We start from the raw sequence: 14,288 nt of genomic DNA, 5'->3' as shown, positions 1-14,288 counted from the left end.
GGGCTGTGTGTGGGCTGGAAGATACCACGGGAGAGGGGCCAAGACACCCACCTGGCAGAATCACGCAGCAGACCTCAGGGCTTCTCCATGCTGACCAAGAGGAGCGGGGCCCACCTCCCACCCCCAGCCAGGATTCCGGGAAGGGCTGCCCTGTTCCTGGCTCCAGAGCTGATGGTCCCAGGGGCCTGGAGGGAGGGAATGTACCCAAAACAGTTCAACTCGGGTGTGGAAATGGGGGTAGAGGTCTCCCTGCACTGGGGCAGTGCCACCCTCCAAGGCCCCATGGCCCCTCAGAAGCGGTGCCAGCCCTGTGGTGGAGCGGTTAAGTTCGCGCCCTCTGCTTCAGCAGCCCAGGGTTCTGCCAGTTCAAATCCTGGGCGCGGACATGGCACCGCTCATCAAGCCATGCGGAGGTGGTGTCCCACAGTCTCCAACTAGAAGAACCCACAATTAAAAATACACAGCTATGTACCGGGGGGCTTTGGGGAGAAAAAGGAAAAAAAACAAAGCAGAGAGGGCTTGGACGCTGGCCTCTCCTTGGAGCTGGTCCGGGGGAGGACCTTCTTGGGTCTCTGGCTCAGGCCGCCCTGCCCAGCTTCCCTCTCAGTTGTCATCCCAGTGACCCCCAGACTTTCCCGGCCAGCCTTGAGTTTTGCCCAATTCTCACTGTGAGGCACTTCTCGCCCCTGCTGCGTCCAGCAGCATCCCCAAGGGCTCAGTCACTGGGGGCCCTGATGGTCCTGATGGGGCCACACCTCTCTGTGCTGTACCTCCAGCCACACTTCCATGGGATGGGGTCCCATGTGCAGAGAGAACGACAAGTCTTTGTAGGTCAAATTCGGTCAGCTCCCCATCCCTGCTTTCCCCTCTCCCAGTGCCCAGGCCAGGGCTCCCCTCTCCTCTCACTCCTCCCACCCGGGGCCCTTTGCATGTGCCCTTGGGCAGCCTGGGCAGCCTTGTGCCCTTCCTGGTGAACTCTGTGCCCAGATACCCTGTCACCCCTCTCGGTCCTCATTTTGAGCTGTGTAAACAATGTCTGTCCCCTGCCCCCTGTAGGGCTGGGTCTGCGTCGACCCTACTCAGTGTGCTACCCTGTGCTGGTCCACATGCCAGACACACTGTCGGTGCTAACTATGGTGGGAGGGAGCACAGAGGTTGAGGGCTGGACAGCATGACCCAAGGTGGCTGTGTTCTGGGGAGGCCCTGCTCTGGCTTCTCGGCCTGGGCCTGGTTGGGGGGCAGTCCCAAGCCTCAGCCCAGAGGCTCGAAGCCCTGGCACTAGCTGGGTCCTGAGCTGATCTCCTGCCTAGGAGTGAGTGTTCCTGGGGAGACACGCACACCGCCTCCCCACCACCTCAGCATAGATCAACCCCTTGTTTGCGAGGTGGGGTGAGGTGCAGGGCTGGCTCCTGGATCCAAGCCAGGCGGGGCCTGCACCACACACTCCAGGAGAAAAATGCGGAAGAGGGGCGGGAGGGTGACGTCACCCGGAGTGCTCCACCCGCTGGGGCAATTAGCGGGGGCGGGCAGGGCCCGAGTCAAATCCAGGTAGACCCCACAGCCTGAGGAGCCCGCGTCGGACGCTGGTGGGACCCGGGTTAGTGCCCAGGAAGGGGGGCCGCGGAGGGCAGGGCTGGGGCCCGATGTCAGGTGTGGGTCTGCGGCAGGCGCTGGCTCTGAAGTCGTGCGGGTGTGTGATTCGCATCGCCGCGGATGTCTGTGGATCAGGCTGTGGACAAGTCGGTGGATCCTGGGGGTCCCTGACTCGGGGGGGCTCCTCAGTGTCCCAGGTCAGTATTGTAGGCGGACCCCCGAGGGAAGGGGCGGCGGTTGCCCAGACACCAGGGCCCTCCCCTCGGGTGGTCTCGGAGCCGAGGACCAGGTCTTGGGCCAGGGTGGACCTCCGGGGGGAGTGGGGTCCCGGGGCCAGTGTGGGCCTCTGGGGCCAAGGCCGGGGCTCCAGGTCCAGGGACGGGGTGTCAGGTCCGGGGGCGTCGTTTCATTGGACCATTGGGCAGGGGCGGGGTGTCGGTGCCTGGGGTGGGGTCTCGGGGCTGAGATCCCAGGCCCGGGGTGGGACTCCGGGTCCAGGGGCGGGGTCTCAGGGCCGCGGAAGGCACCCGGGAGTGGGCGGGGCTCCAGGGCCCGCCCCGAAGGCGCGGCCGTTCCCCTTGCCCACGATTGGGCCGCGCGTGCCGGCCCCGCCCCACCCGCTTCGCCCCCGCCCACCCCCACTAAAAACACCGCCTCCGTCCCCGCCCTGCGCAGTGTCGCCGCCTCACAGGGGGAGACCCCGAGCCAGAGTGACCGAGGGACCGGCCGCGTCCAGCTCCAGAGCGAGCGGCGAACGCGCGGTGTACACGAGGCCGGCCGGCCGCGGAGCCCCGGAGCCCGGCGGCCGCCGCGATGTTCCCCAAGGAGGCGACATGGAACATCTCGTTCGCCGGCTGCGGCTTCCTCGGCGTCTACCACATCGGCGTGGCCTCCTGCCTCCGCGAGCACGCGCCCTTCCTGGTGGCCAACGCCACGCACATCTACGGCGCCTCGGCCGGGGCGCTCACCGCCACGGCGCTGGTCACCGGGGTCTGCCTGGGTGAGCGGGGTAGGCGGGGCCGGGCGGATGCTCTTCGTGAGCTTAGAGCGCCCCCATCCCTTCGCACAGGGAGGCTGGCCGGGCCGCCGGTGCCGTGGGTGCCACGGGTGCCGTGGGGAGACGTCTCTGCCCAGGCCGAGGTTCCCCATCCTGGGCGCCGATCGGGGGGCGGGGCCAGGTTTGTTTTGCTGGGACGGTGCCCAGGGATTGGGGTAGAGCCCGGCGGGCTTCTGGGCCCGCCTCTGGGCGCAAAACTTTCAGGGCGGGCAGGTGCAGTGAAAGCTGTCATTGGAAATAGAAAGTAATCCGTGGGCGGGATTGTGAGAGGCAGGGGAGGGGCCTACGCCGCCTCCCTCGGCCCCGGCATCGGGCATCGGACTGGGTGCCAGCGGTCACTGCGTCCTGGAGCCCCGGGCCTAGCATAGGGTGGCCTCTGAAGAGCGCATTGGGCACCGTGGCCTGGTACCTCCCAAGGGCCCCTGGAGGAGGAGCCCCGCACGTCAGGCCTGGGCATGGCCAGCTCTCTCGCGCCCCCTTCTGCCTTGCACAAGGCCCAATGTGGGCCTAGGTCCCCAACTGTGGCCAACCGTTTTTGGCTCACTCCATGGAGTGGGAGGTGCTTCTGGACTCTCCAGCGGGGTACCCAGTGGGGTCAGGAGTGCAGGAGTCTGTGTGTGCTGGGATGGCCTCCCCTACTCCCACACACTTCCTGCTGCAGTCCCATGGTGCTTATAGCACACCAAGTACTTCAGGAGTTCTGTGAATGTTGCCCAGCCCCCAGCCTACTAGGGCAGCCAAAGTGACAGAGGGGTCATCAGGTTCTTGAAGGCCCTGTCGGCAGGAGCCTGTCCACAGTTCTCTCCTGCCCCCTTCCAATGACCTTTGCCCTGAGGGGGGTGGGCTGGAAGGAGCATAGCTCTACATTCCTGGGACTTGAGGGTTCCCACTGTGGCCCTGCCCCTCCCACTCATGGAGGCCTCAGGCCAGCTCCTCTCAAACCCCCATGCTGGCCTCAGGACACACCTAGGTCCCTGGCAACTAGTTGAAAACATGGCTCCCACAGCACTCCCCCAACCACACTCCCAAGAAGCCTCTTTCTCACGAGCAGTCTTGAGCAGCTGGAGCCCCCACAGAGTGCAGATGCTCGCCCCTCACTGCCGTTCTCATGACCCAGGTGATGGTCCTGGAGGAGGGCACGGTCCTCAGCTCCTCCCCAAGGCCCTCCTGCTCCCTGATCACTCCTAGGCCTGCTCTCTCTCTGGCTTTGTTCTAGGCCAGTGCCCAGGGGCCCCCAAAGGGGCTGTTGGAGGGTTGCCTGCTCTTGGCTGCAGTGGGACACAGTTGCACTTTCTCAGGAGTGGTGGGGCCCCACTATTTCCAACCTCATGTCTCCTGGCCTCTGAGACCCCTGGGTTGCACTGGGCTCTGTGGGTCTGGATCTGGCCAAGTGGGTGAAAACGTAGGCTGGTCAGAGTTGAGCCTCTGTCTCCCCCGGTTCCCGGGCTGGGTGCCACACCACACCAGGCCCAGTGACTCATGGATCAGGGCAGGCAGTTGGGAAATACTGGGCAGAGGGCAGGCTCTGGCCCCAGCTGTCTGCCCTCCCAGGGGCCGGTGGCAAGAGTCTCACTTGTGGGCTGGGTCCCATGGTGGACACGGAGTCCTCTAGGGTAGATGGGCGGGCACCAGGTCTGGGTGCGGGGGAATCTTGGGCATGGAACCATAGCAGGTGTGCTGAGCCCAGGAGTGCCAGCCCCTGTCTCTTGGCCCTGCTGCCCCAGGCGAGGCTGGTGCCAACATCATCGAGGTGTCTAAGGAGGCCCGGAAGCGGTTCTTGGGTCCTCTGCACCCCTCCTTCAACCTGGTGAAGACCATTCGTGGCTGCCTGCTGAGGACTCTGCCTGCTGATGCCCATGAGCGGGCCAGTGGGCGCCTGGGCATCTCCCTGACCCGCGTCTCAGATGGCGAGAACGTCATTATATCCCACTTCAACTCCAAGGATGAGCTCATCCAGGTGGGCCCTAGTGGGGCTGCATTGGGGGCGCAGTACGAGCCCCGAGGCCCCTGTTCACTGTTTTCTCTCTGCCCTGCCGGCAGGCCAACGTCTGCAGCACCTTCATTCCTGTGTACTGTGGCCTCATCCCGCCCTCCCTCCAGGGCGTAGTAAGTACCCCCCGCCCCGGACATCTTCTTGGGTGACAAATCAGCTACTGTGTGGAATGCTGCGGGGGAGGCCATCTGTGCCCCCACGACTGCCCCTCACTCCTGCCACTGCCTGTTGCCCCACTTCCCCCAGGGTTACTCAAGAGCCAGGACTGCCTGTGGAGACACACACTTCCTGTGGCTGCCTCCCCTCCCCCTGCCACTCCTGGCCATCTGCTTAGTGGCCCGGCAGCCCATGGCCAATGCCCAGTGGGTGAAGGGCCCAAATGAAATAGCCACTGGGTAGGGTCTGTGGTGGCCCGGTGGGGCAGCCTGCTCACCCTGCAGGCCCCTCACCGCGTGGCTGTGGGTTCCTGCCGCAGCGCTACGTGGATGGCGGCATCTCAGACAACCTGCCACTCTACGAGCTCAAGAACACCATCACGGTGTCCCCCTTCTCAGGCGAGAGTGACATCTGCCCGCAGGACAGCTCCACCAACATCCATGAGCTCCGGGTCACCAACACCAGCATCCAGTTCAACCTGCGCAACCTCTACCGCCTCTCCAAGGCCCTGTTCCCGCCCGAGCCCATGGTGAGCCCCATGGCCTGCACAGCCTCTCCTCGCTGTGTCCTGGGGGAGGAAGCTGCCTGGATGAGCACTCCTGAGTGACCACAGTGAGGGTGAGGTGGTCAAGGTGTCCTCTTCTGAGGGCTGGGCGAGAGTGCTGTGTCCTGCACAACCTCTCCACTCGGGGGCAGTCTGTCCAGCCTCTGTCCAGCTTTGATCTTGTCCTGGATCCAAGGTAGCTTGGTCGTGCCGAGCGGGGACTCTAGAGGGGCAGAGCAGGGCATGTCTGGCTCCCTTGCTCCAATTTATCCATCCCTCTGCCTCAGGTGCTGCGAGAGATGTGCAAGCAAGGCTACAGGGACGGCCTGCGCTTCCTGCGGCGGAATGGTGCGGACGCCGCCCCGCCGGGGAGCAGGGAGCTGGGAGCTGGGAGCGCTTTTGTCGGGCCCCTTCGGCCAGGCGGGTGGGCTGGGCTGGCAGACGGCTCTGCACTACTGCCCCCTGCCGGCCGGCCGGACCGCGGCCGCGCTGATCGCGTGTTACGTCCTCCCTACCCAGGCCTCCTGAATCAGCCCAACCCGCTGCAGGCGCTGCCCCCCGCCAGCCCCCATGACCCCAAGGACGAGGACGCCGAGGTGGCTGAGGCGGCCACGGAGAGGGCTCGAGTGGACGGCCACTTGCAGCTGCCCGGGGAGGATCACATCCTGGAGCATCTGCCTGCTCGGCTCAATGAGGGTGCGAGGGGGTGGCGAAGAGGGAGGGGGAGAGGGAGGGAGTGGGGAGAGGAGGGTGGTACCTGGCCTGCGGGGAAGCCGGAGGATGAGGAGCAGAGTGGTCCTGGCCTCTGCCTCCCCACCCGGCTGCTAACTGCCCTCCTGCGCCCCACCTGCAGCCCTGCTGGAGGCCTGCATGGAGCCCAAGGACCTGCTGACCACGTTCTCCAACATGCTGCCTGTGCGTCTGGCCACGGCCATGATGGTGCCCTACACTCTGCCGCTGGAGAGCGCCGTGTCCTTCACCATCCGGTGCGGCGGGGGCTGGGGGGCGCAAGGATCATCCAAGAGTGGCGGGCACCCGGGGGAAGAGGCAGCTGGTTGGGGGCGCTGCGGAGATGCCGGGTCAGGGGTACCAGAAGCCGGGGCACAGACTGGGGTCGGGTGCGGGGGGTTGGGGGGTGGTCGTGAGGGCCCAGGCATAGTCCCTGAGGCCATGCCTCCCACCTTCACCCTAGCTTGCTGGAGTGGCTGCCCTATGTCCCTGAGGACATCCGGTGGATGAAGGAGCAGACAGGCAGCATCTGCCAGTACCTGGTGATGCGCGCCAAAAGGAAGCTCGGCAGCCACCTGCCCTCCAGGTGAGCCCCTGACTGTCGTGTCCGCCGGGAGCCCGCAGCCTCCGTGGCCCCCACTAAGGCCCTCCCTCCCTCCCTCCCTCGGCCCCTCCCCGCCCGCAGGCTGTCAGAGCAGGTGGAGCTGCGCCGCGCCCGGTCGCTGCCCTCTGTGCCGCTGTCCTACGCCGCTTACAGCGAGGTGCTGCCCAGCTGGATGCGCAACAGCCTCTCGCTAGGGGACGCGCTGGCCAAGTGGGAGGAGTGCCAGCGCCAGCTGTTGCTGGGTCTCTTCTGCACCAACGTGGCCTTCCCGCCGGATGCCCTGCGCATGCGCGCCCCTGCGGAGCCTGCCCCTGCGGAGCCTGCCCCTGCGCCCCCGCAGCTCCCGCCCAGCTCGCCCCCTTGCTGAGCGCCCCTGCTCTGTCCTTCCCCAGCCCCCTGGGGTCCCGGTGCTGAGGGCTGGGCCCCCCAGCCTCCCTGCCCCGTGAGGCGGGGCCCTTGGGCCGGCTGAGATCCCCCTTCCCCACCTTTCTTCATACCCCCTGCGGAATAAGGAGAAGGGGGCTTGGCTGTCAACCCCTCCACCAACCACTCACGTGCTGCACTGAGGAGGGAGAGGTGCCAGTATTCCTCCCCTCGCGGGGGCAGACGCCCCCTCACCTGTGCCTTAATCTCTTCCTCCCAGGCCCCACCCAAGGGCTGGGGAGGGCAGGGCCGGCACCTGGGGTCTCCTGGACCTGCGAACCCTGCCCGAGGCCCCCACCCGTCAGCGCAGTATTACTCCTGAGGACTTTGCGCCTGCTCCTCCCTCCGCATTTTTCATGTTTTGCTGAAGAATGTGTGTGAAGAATTATTTATTTTCGCCCAAGCAGATGTAATAAATGCGACAGCTCACCCGTCTCCTTGGCTTGTATGTGACTCCCTTCTCCCAACACCCTCTCTGCTGACCAGTGTGTCTCTATAGCTTCGGGACAGGTCTTCCCAGGTCGGCTCCATGAGCCTGGCATTCTGGGCCTGGGGCTCTCCCCTAAAAGCGCCCTTGGGTCTCCCGCTTCCAGCCCACTCCTCTGGCCGGGAGCATACATTTGTCCCTTGCTTTGCCCTGAGGCCTGCTGGCTGACCCTTGGGCACAGCTTTCCAATGGCCAGCGGAAATATTTGGGAACCAAGCTCCTGGATAAATAAAAGCTAAGAAATATTTACCGAAGGTGGCGTCTGCACCTCCACTCCATGGTGACACAGGGGGCGTGGGGCCGAGTTCAGGGTTGGACAGCTGCAGAGGGTGAGGCTGCTCAGCTGAGCACTGGGGACCTGGGAGCCTCGGGGGCCCGCTCCACTTTGGACATTTCGCCCAAGGCTCTGGGAGGTTCAGGTCTCCACTTGTCATCACAAACCTCACTGGCCAGGTGCGCACACCTTGTTCCTCTGTCCCTTTCCCCTCCACAGGGTACCCAGCCTCCTGCCAATACACAGGAGAGGTCTGGAATGTTAGGCGGGGCGAGGTCTGAGCTAAAGGGGGCTGCACCTTGTTCTGGGGGAGACGTGGTTTCCCGAAAGCGTCCTCTACCCTGGGCAGTCTGAGGGGATCTGGCCAGCCCTCTTTGGTGACCACAAGGGCCCATGGGGTGAGGGGTGCTGGTGTGGAGCTGGGCACTTGCCTGGCTGTCTGGAGCTCTTAATCCTGCCCGGTTCAGCCCCCACCTGCCTCCTCCCTCCAAGGCATGGGGCAGCCCCCAGCCAACAATAACGGTGGTAGTGGGACTGCAGGACTGGGAGAGCCGGCTGGGCAGGTCCCAGGTGTTTGTGTGCCAGGGGCCGCCCCCCCTCGCCGTCTCAAGGTCTTGTCCTATAGGCCCGACCTGTTCTAGTTCAGCAGGATCCCAGGCCCCTGGAAAGGCAGAGGTTTCCAGTCCCCAGCGCTGCCGAGGTGGCACTGTGAGGCCAGCCCCTCCAGGTGGGTGCAGGGGCCAGGCTGAGCTGGGAAGCGGGACCCGTGGGAAGAGGGACCCTTGGGAAGAGGGTAGGATTTTCTCCCCCAACAGGAAGGTCACACACAGGCCTTCCCCGGTGGAACCATCGGGGCTGTGCCCCCGAAGGACTGCTGGGGGGGCCTGCGAGGTGAGGACCTCCTGCCTCCCCCACTCACTCACCTCACAGGTGCACAGGCATTTATGCTGTTGATTTAATTAAATACCATTTTCTAGTATATTACATGTTTATTATTTTAAAATGGGAAAAATCCAAACGGGAAAAGGATAAGGAAGAAAGTAAAGTCACCCCACTCAGAGAGAACCACTAAAAATATTTTGGTCTATTTCCTGCTTGGCTTTTTCCTACACACACTTTTTGGCGCCTTAAATCCGGATCCTCAGGACAGCACCCCTCTTTGCTGTGGCCCTGCTCAGGAAGGGTCCCCCGTTCCCCGGGGTCATCTCTGCCCCATCGTGCGCTTGGGCTCTGCCAGGAGAGAGACTCGGGCCTCGGGGTCGGGGGGCCAGGCGGGTGTGGGGCCAGAGCTGGCCGCCCCGGCAGCGCCGAGAGGCGGGGACACGGTGACAGCAGCAGCCGCGGCTCCGCCCGGGGCCGGCCCACGCCGGGGGCTCGGTGCCTGCAGGGCAGCGAGAACCGCTCCTGCACGCGCCCCCGGCCCGCCGCCTTTCCGGGAGGAGCGGCCGTGCGTGCGGCAGGTGCAGCGGCACAACTCGCAGGTAGGCGCCTCGCGGGTCCGCCGCCCGCGGCCCCGGCCCTCCCGCCCGCCGCAGGGCACGCCGAGCCCCGCGCGCGTCTCGGTCGGGGACTCCGGGGCCCCTCGGGGCACGCGGCGGCGGGGCAGGGGCGGGCTCGGCCCCCAGGGCCCTCGACGGGGCGGCTCACCGGCCCGGCGGCCCTTCCTCTCTGCTCCCGGGCCCGGCGGCAGCGCAGCTTCCGGCCGGGATGGACCTCGGCTCCGGTGGAGCCCGCCAGCCGCCAGTGGCGCGGCGCAGCCGCCCGGGTGAAAGGACAGCATGAGGGGGGGAGATGACTCTGGCTTGGGCATCCCCTCTCGCCCTTCTTCAGAGGTGCTCTCTTAGGAGATCTGCCCCACCCCCCAGTACTGGTGGGGAGGGAATAACAGTCCTGGACTGAGAGGAGAGGACCCCAGAGTCCCAGGTGTGTGTGAGGGTGTCGCGGCGCTGGGGGTTAGCTCTGGGAAATCCCGGGCCAGGGCACTGTGGGAAGGACAGGTGGCTCTGATTAGGGGGCGGGGCACCCCGGCGGGAAGGGAGGCCACGAGGAGGTTCCGGGACTTGGAGGGGGTTAGTCTGGTGGAGGGGAGGGGCTCTAGTGCTAGCGGGAGTGGCTGTTAAGCCTGACAAGGGCCTTTCCAAGAGCTGGACCCTGCACCTGCACTCCTGGGGCCAGGGGCCCGGTGGGAGGGGTTGTGGGGGTGGGGAGGTGGAGGGGGAGGAGCGTCCCTCGCCTGCCAGGTAGTTGAAGGTGAGAGCCGCTGAGGCCCAGACTCTAAGGCTGAGGACTTAGCTGGAATTGGCTAAGTGCTCCTAGCGGCCCAGCCTGGGCAGCATGGGTCGCCAGGTCCCCAACTCCAGGACCTGCTCAGCTCCTCCCCCGTGGACCACTCCCTCACCCAAGCCCTCTCCCCTCAGCTGCCAGGAGCCCCCTCATCCTCATTGTCCATCACGAGGTCTTTTACAGCTATTCCTCTAACTCAGATTGCCCCCTTCGCACATTCATCCTCTCCTGCACTGGCTCCCTCCTGGGTCCCAGCCTCTAGCATCCTGGGCAGCCCCCACAGGCCCTGAGCCTGCATCACCCCATGGTGACACCTGTGCCTGCAGCACTACCCCCATGCGGGCCATACCATCCCCAGCTGCCCCTCCTCTCTGGACCTCCGCCCTGCCTTCTGCCACCTTCCATCCTGGTGCAGGTCTGCTCATTCCTGGCTCTGCACTGCCCAGCTCAGCCCTCAGACACCCTCACATCTCACCCTCTCGCTGCTTTCCCTTCCCCTCTCTCTTTCTGAGCTCCGCTCAGGCCCTGATTCCTCCTTGGCTTCACAGCACCCCACGGCCGAGACCCCAACTCCATGGCCAGCCCTGGGAAGCCCGGGGCTGGGGAGGCCCAGGAGGAGGAGGGAGAGGAAGAGGGAGGTTCCGTGGAGCCACAGGCAGAGATGCTGCAGCAGGCCCAGGAGCTGTTTCTGCTATGTGACAAGGAAGCCAAGGGCTTCATCACCCGGAATGACCTGCAGGTGAGTCCTCCACCCCCAGAGACTGCTCTGGCCAGGGACTGACCTCGGCTACTCAGCCCTGCCATCCTTGCCCGGCCAGGGCCTGCAGAGCGACCTGCCGCTCACGCCCGAACAGCTAGAGGCTGTGTTTGAAAGTCTGGACCAGGCCCGCACAGGCTTCCTCACCGCTCGGGAGTTCTGCCTTGGCCTGGGTGAGCCTGGCCCCTGAGCCCCCCTCTGCCGCCCTGCACCACCCCACCCCTGAGACCCTCCACCGGTGCATGTGGGACACCGTGAGGCTCACAGCCCACACAGATGGCAGCCTGCGCCACTCCATCACCTGGGTCTGTACTCACAGGCGCCACGGGGAGCCCCTCAGCTGCTGTGGCTTGTGGGGAGTTGACCCTCCTGCTTCCCCACCTGCTCTCCTGTGCCAAACCCAGATGGGGCTGGGAGCCAGGCATGCCTCATTCTGGCCGGAGCCCGGCTGCCACCTCCCATTCCCAGGCCAAGAATCGGACCAGAATAAGGAAGAAAAACAGGAAACTGGGCTCAGAGAAAGGGCAGGATATGTTTGTGGGGGGATGGGGGCGAGCTGGGTAACCAACAGCCCTCCTAATCTCTCCCTCCCACGCCTGCAGGGAAGTTCGTGGGGGTGGAGTCGGCTCAGGGTGCACAGCCCACCATGGCTCCCGAAGAAACCTTTGAGTCTGGCTGGTCAGAAGTGCAAGGCACCGAGGGCTCTCTGGAGGACGAGGAGGAGGAGAGATTCTGGGCTGAGCTGCAGCAGCTGGGGGTGGCCCGGGTCCTGGGCGAGTGAGTCTGTGCTGGCCCCGCTCCCAGTTCCTTCGTCTGTTATCTGTCTCCCTCTGCACGCTGCCTGTCCACGTCGCCAGCTGTCTGCTCCTGCGCAGGGTCCCTAGGCCAAGTCTGGCCCAGTCGTTCCCTCTCAGCTGCGACTACCTGGGAGGAGCCGGGCGTGATTTCCCGCAGAATTTGCATTTCAGGAGGCAGCAGTCAGGGCTGCGGGGAGGAGGGGCGGCACCCGGCACATGGCCACGTACAAACGGGCATAGCCCCGGATACACACGACACCTGGCTGCCCCGCGCGCGCACAAACCCCAGCAGGGGCGGAAGCACCACGAGAGAGATGCCTTGCATGCAGCAAAGGCTCCTGGCTTGTCCAGGACTGCAGGAGTCTCCTGAGGCTTACCCTTCGGGGTGGGGTAGGGAACCCTCACTTCTGCTTTAGCCCCTGCCCGCTCCCTCCAGGCAGTGGGCGGTGCGGACGCTCTGGACCCGGCTGCAGCGCGAGCGACCCGAGCTGCTGGGCGCCTTCGAGGATGTTCTGATGCGCGCGTCGGCCTGCCTGGAAGAGGCAGCTCGAGAGCGGGACGGCCTGGAGCAGGCGCTGCGGCGGTGAGGGCCAGGGGCCGGGACGGGGCCTGGGGGCCGGGTGGGAGGCCCCGGGAGACGGCGGAGGCGGGGCTAGGGCCTGTAGTACCGGCAGGTTCTAAGCCGCTGTCTTCCCCCGCCCTCCCCCCGGCCCCGGTCTCCTGAAGGCGGGAAAGCGAGCACGAGAGAGAGGTGCGCTGTCTGTACGAGGAGATGGAGCAGCAGCTTCGCGAGCAGAGCCGGCGCCTGCGGAGTCAGGTGGGCGCGCGGCCCCGCCCCCCGCGCGCAGCCCAATCGCAGTCGCGCGTGTCTCCCTGGCTCCGCCTTCTCCGAATTGGTCCCACCCTGGTCCCATCCCCCGCCCCTGACCCTCCGGAGCTGGCGGAGGCTCAGGTGCCCCTCGCGCGTCCCAGGATCTCCCCCGGGAGGAGCAGAGAGGCCGCCTGGAGCTAGAGCTGCAGAGCCGCGAGCAGGAACTGGAACGCGCGGGCCTGCGGCAGCGGGAGGTGAGCGGCCGCCGGCCCGCCCCAGCCCACGACCCCATCCCCACCGTCACGCGTGCACTCCCTTTATCCTTGAGGTCCCCTGGGCCTCAATGTCCCCAGCTCCGAAATTGTTGGGGATCAGGGGCAAACGCAGCAGCCCGGGGAAGAGGAAAGGTCCTCTTTAGCCTCGATCCCCCCACACCTATCCAGTTGGAACAGCAGCTGCAGGCCTGGGCCACCGAGCAGCTGGAGGCGCAGGAGCAGAACGCCCAGCTGTGGCGGGCCAACGAGGCGCTGCGCACCCAGCTGGAGGGGGCGCAGGAGCAGCTCCGCAGACTGGAGGGCGATGTGCAGAGTCGCCAGGAGCAAACCCAACGGTGCCCGGAGGGCGGGGCTGGGGTGGGCCCTCAGGGGCGGGTCCCGGGGAGGGGGTGGAGCCGGGGGGCGTGGCGGAGTCGGGGTCGCACTTGGGGTTCAGGTCTGGGCCGCTTCCATGCCCGTCCCATGTCTCGGCCCGCCCTCAGGGTCTGCGTGGGGTAGGGTCATCTGGGGGTCATGGGGCACCCGAGGGAGCCTCCCTTGCATCCAGGTCACCACCTACCTCCCGCAGAGACATGGTCGTGGTCTCAAGGAACATGCAGAAAGAGAAGCACAGCCTCCTAAGGCAACTGGAGCTCCTCAGGTGCGGTCAGGCTCAGGCCAGGGGGGAAGGGGCTCAGCGCATCTCAGCTAGGGAGCTCCTAGCTCCCAGACATTCCTGACCATCGCCCCATCCCACTTCGAGGAAGTCCTTCCTTGAGTCTGCCCTCCATCCTCATACTGTAGCCCCAGACAGATACCTCTCTTCTGGTCTGAAGGAGAACCAGAGCCCCCACGTTCCCCACCCAGGAATGCTGCCCCTTGAGGCCTCTCAGAGCCCTTGGACTCCTCTTCCCCAGGGAGCTGAACACGCGGCTACGAGACGAGAGAGATGCCTGTGAGGCCAGGCGGCTGGGCAGTGGCCGCAGGAAGGCTCTGGCCACGGCCCGCCTGCCAGGGCCGACCTGCTGTTGCTGCTGCTGCTGGGCTCGCCCCCCTAGACGTGGCTCTGGCCACCTTCCCAGCGCCCGCTGACCAGCCCAGAGTGACTCATTGGGCGTTACTGGAGGAGCTGCCCCTTGAAGGTGACTCGTCATGGCTGGGGCCTGCCCATCCAGGATGTGGGCTCTACCCAGTGGACTGCCTGGCCTGCCTGCCTGCAGGCATGAAGGAACTAACCCCAGGGGTGGTCAGGGTCTCATGTGCCCCCATGCTTGTCCTCATCCTGTCCCACTGTCCCCATCCCATCAAACCTATGTCTGTCCAGCAGAAAAACCCCCTCCTCCAAATAAAGTCCACTGACTGCACTGTGGCTGCCTCAGCCTCCTGTGTGCGGGAGCCACAGCACTTGCGTGGTACATGCATGAAGCGTCCATGGTACACATGTGGCATGTGCGTGGTACATGCGTGGTACAGGTCCACAGCCCCGTGGTGCTGGTGCTGTGGGTGTCTCCCTTCCTGCCCCCAAG

At 65.5% G+C, this 14,288-nt stretch overlaps 2 protein-coding genes across 6 annotated transcripts; both read left to right on the top strand.

Moving 5' to 3' along the window:
• The first annotated feature begins 1,558 nt into the window (after nt 1-1,558).
• On the top strand, nt 1,559-7,534 carry PNPLA2 (patatin like phospholipase domain containing 2). 2 transcript variants are annotated; one of them, XM_046644746.1, is made up of 10 exons: nt 1,559-1,790; nt 2,269-2,593; nt 4,375-4,607; nt 4,691-4,756; nt 5,119-5,328; nt 5,631-5,691; nt 5,863-6,039; nt 6,197-6,329; nt 6,536-6,658; nt 7,320-7,534. In XM_046644746.1, exons 2-10 carry the CDS (start codon nt 2,407-2,409, stop codon nt 7,465-7,467), a joined length of 1,338 nt encoding a protein of 445 aa, XP_046500702.1. In that variant the 5' UTR covers nt 1,559-1,790; nt 2,269-2,406; the 3' UTR covers nt 7,468-7,534. The 2 variants fall into 2 exon arrangements, with proteins under 2 accessions (XP_046500702.1, XP_046500701.1); XM_046644745.1 differs by having other exon boundaries at nt 1,560-1,790; nt 6,758-7,534.
• Nucleotides 7,535-7,957: 423 nt separating this feature from the next.
• On the top strand, nt 7,958-14,126 carry CRACR2B (calcium release activated channel regulator 2B). Of its 4 annotated transcripts, none has more exons than XM_046642751.1 (11): nt 7,958-8,039; nt 8,502-8,587; nt 10,692-10,882; nt 10,962-11,073; nt 11,503-11,677; nt 12,134-12,280; nt 12,424-12,514; nt 12,670-12,762; nt 12,952-13,118; nt 13,352-13,423; nt 13,630-13,760. In XM_046642751.1, the coding sequence occupies exons 3-11, from the start codon at nt 10,718-10,720 to the stop codon at nt 13,643-13,645; spliced, it is 1,038 nt and encodes a 345-aa protein (XP_046498707.1). In that variant the 5' UTR covers nt 7,958-8,039; nt 8,502-8,587; nt 10,692-10,717; the 3' UTR covers nt 13,646-13,760. The 4 variants fall into 4 exon arrangements, with proteins under 4 accessions (XP_046498707.1, XP_046498704.1, XP_046498705.1 ...); XM_046642748.1 differs by having other exon boundaries at nt 7,961-8,039; nt 13,680-14,126; XM_046642749.1 differs by having other exon boundaries at nt 8,021-8,039; nt 8,507-8,587; nt 13,680-14,126.
• Nucleotides 14,127-14,288: the final 162 nt, after the last annotated feature.

This window comes from Equus quagga, chromosome 17, assembly GCF_021613505.1.
Source record: "Equus quagga isolate Etosha38 chromosome 17, UCLA_HA_Equagga_1.0, whole genome shotgun sequence".
Taxonomy (NCBI): Eukaryota; Metazoa; Chordata; class Mammalia; order Perissodactyla; family Equidae; genus Equus; species Equus quagga.
The sequence above is the reverse complement of the archived record's forward strand: the minus strand, read 5'-3'. Positions and strand labels throughout refer to the sequence as shown.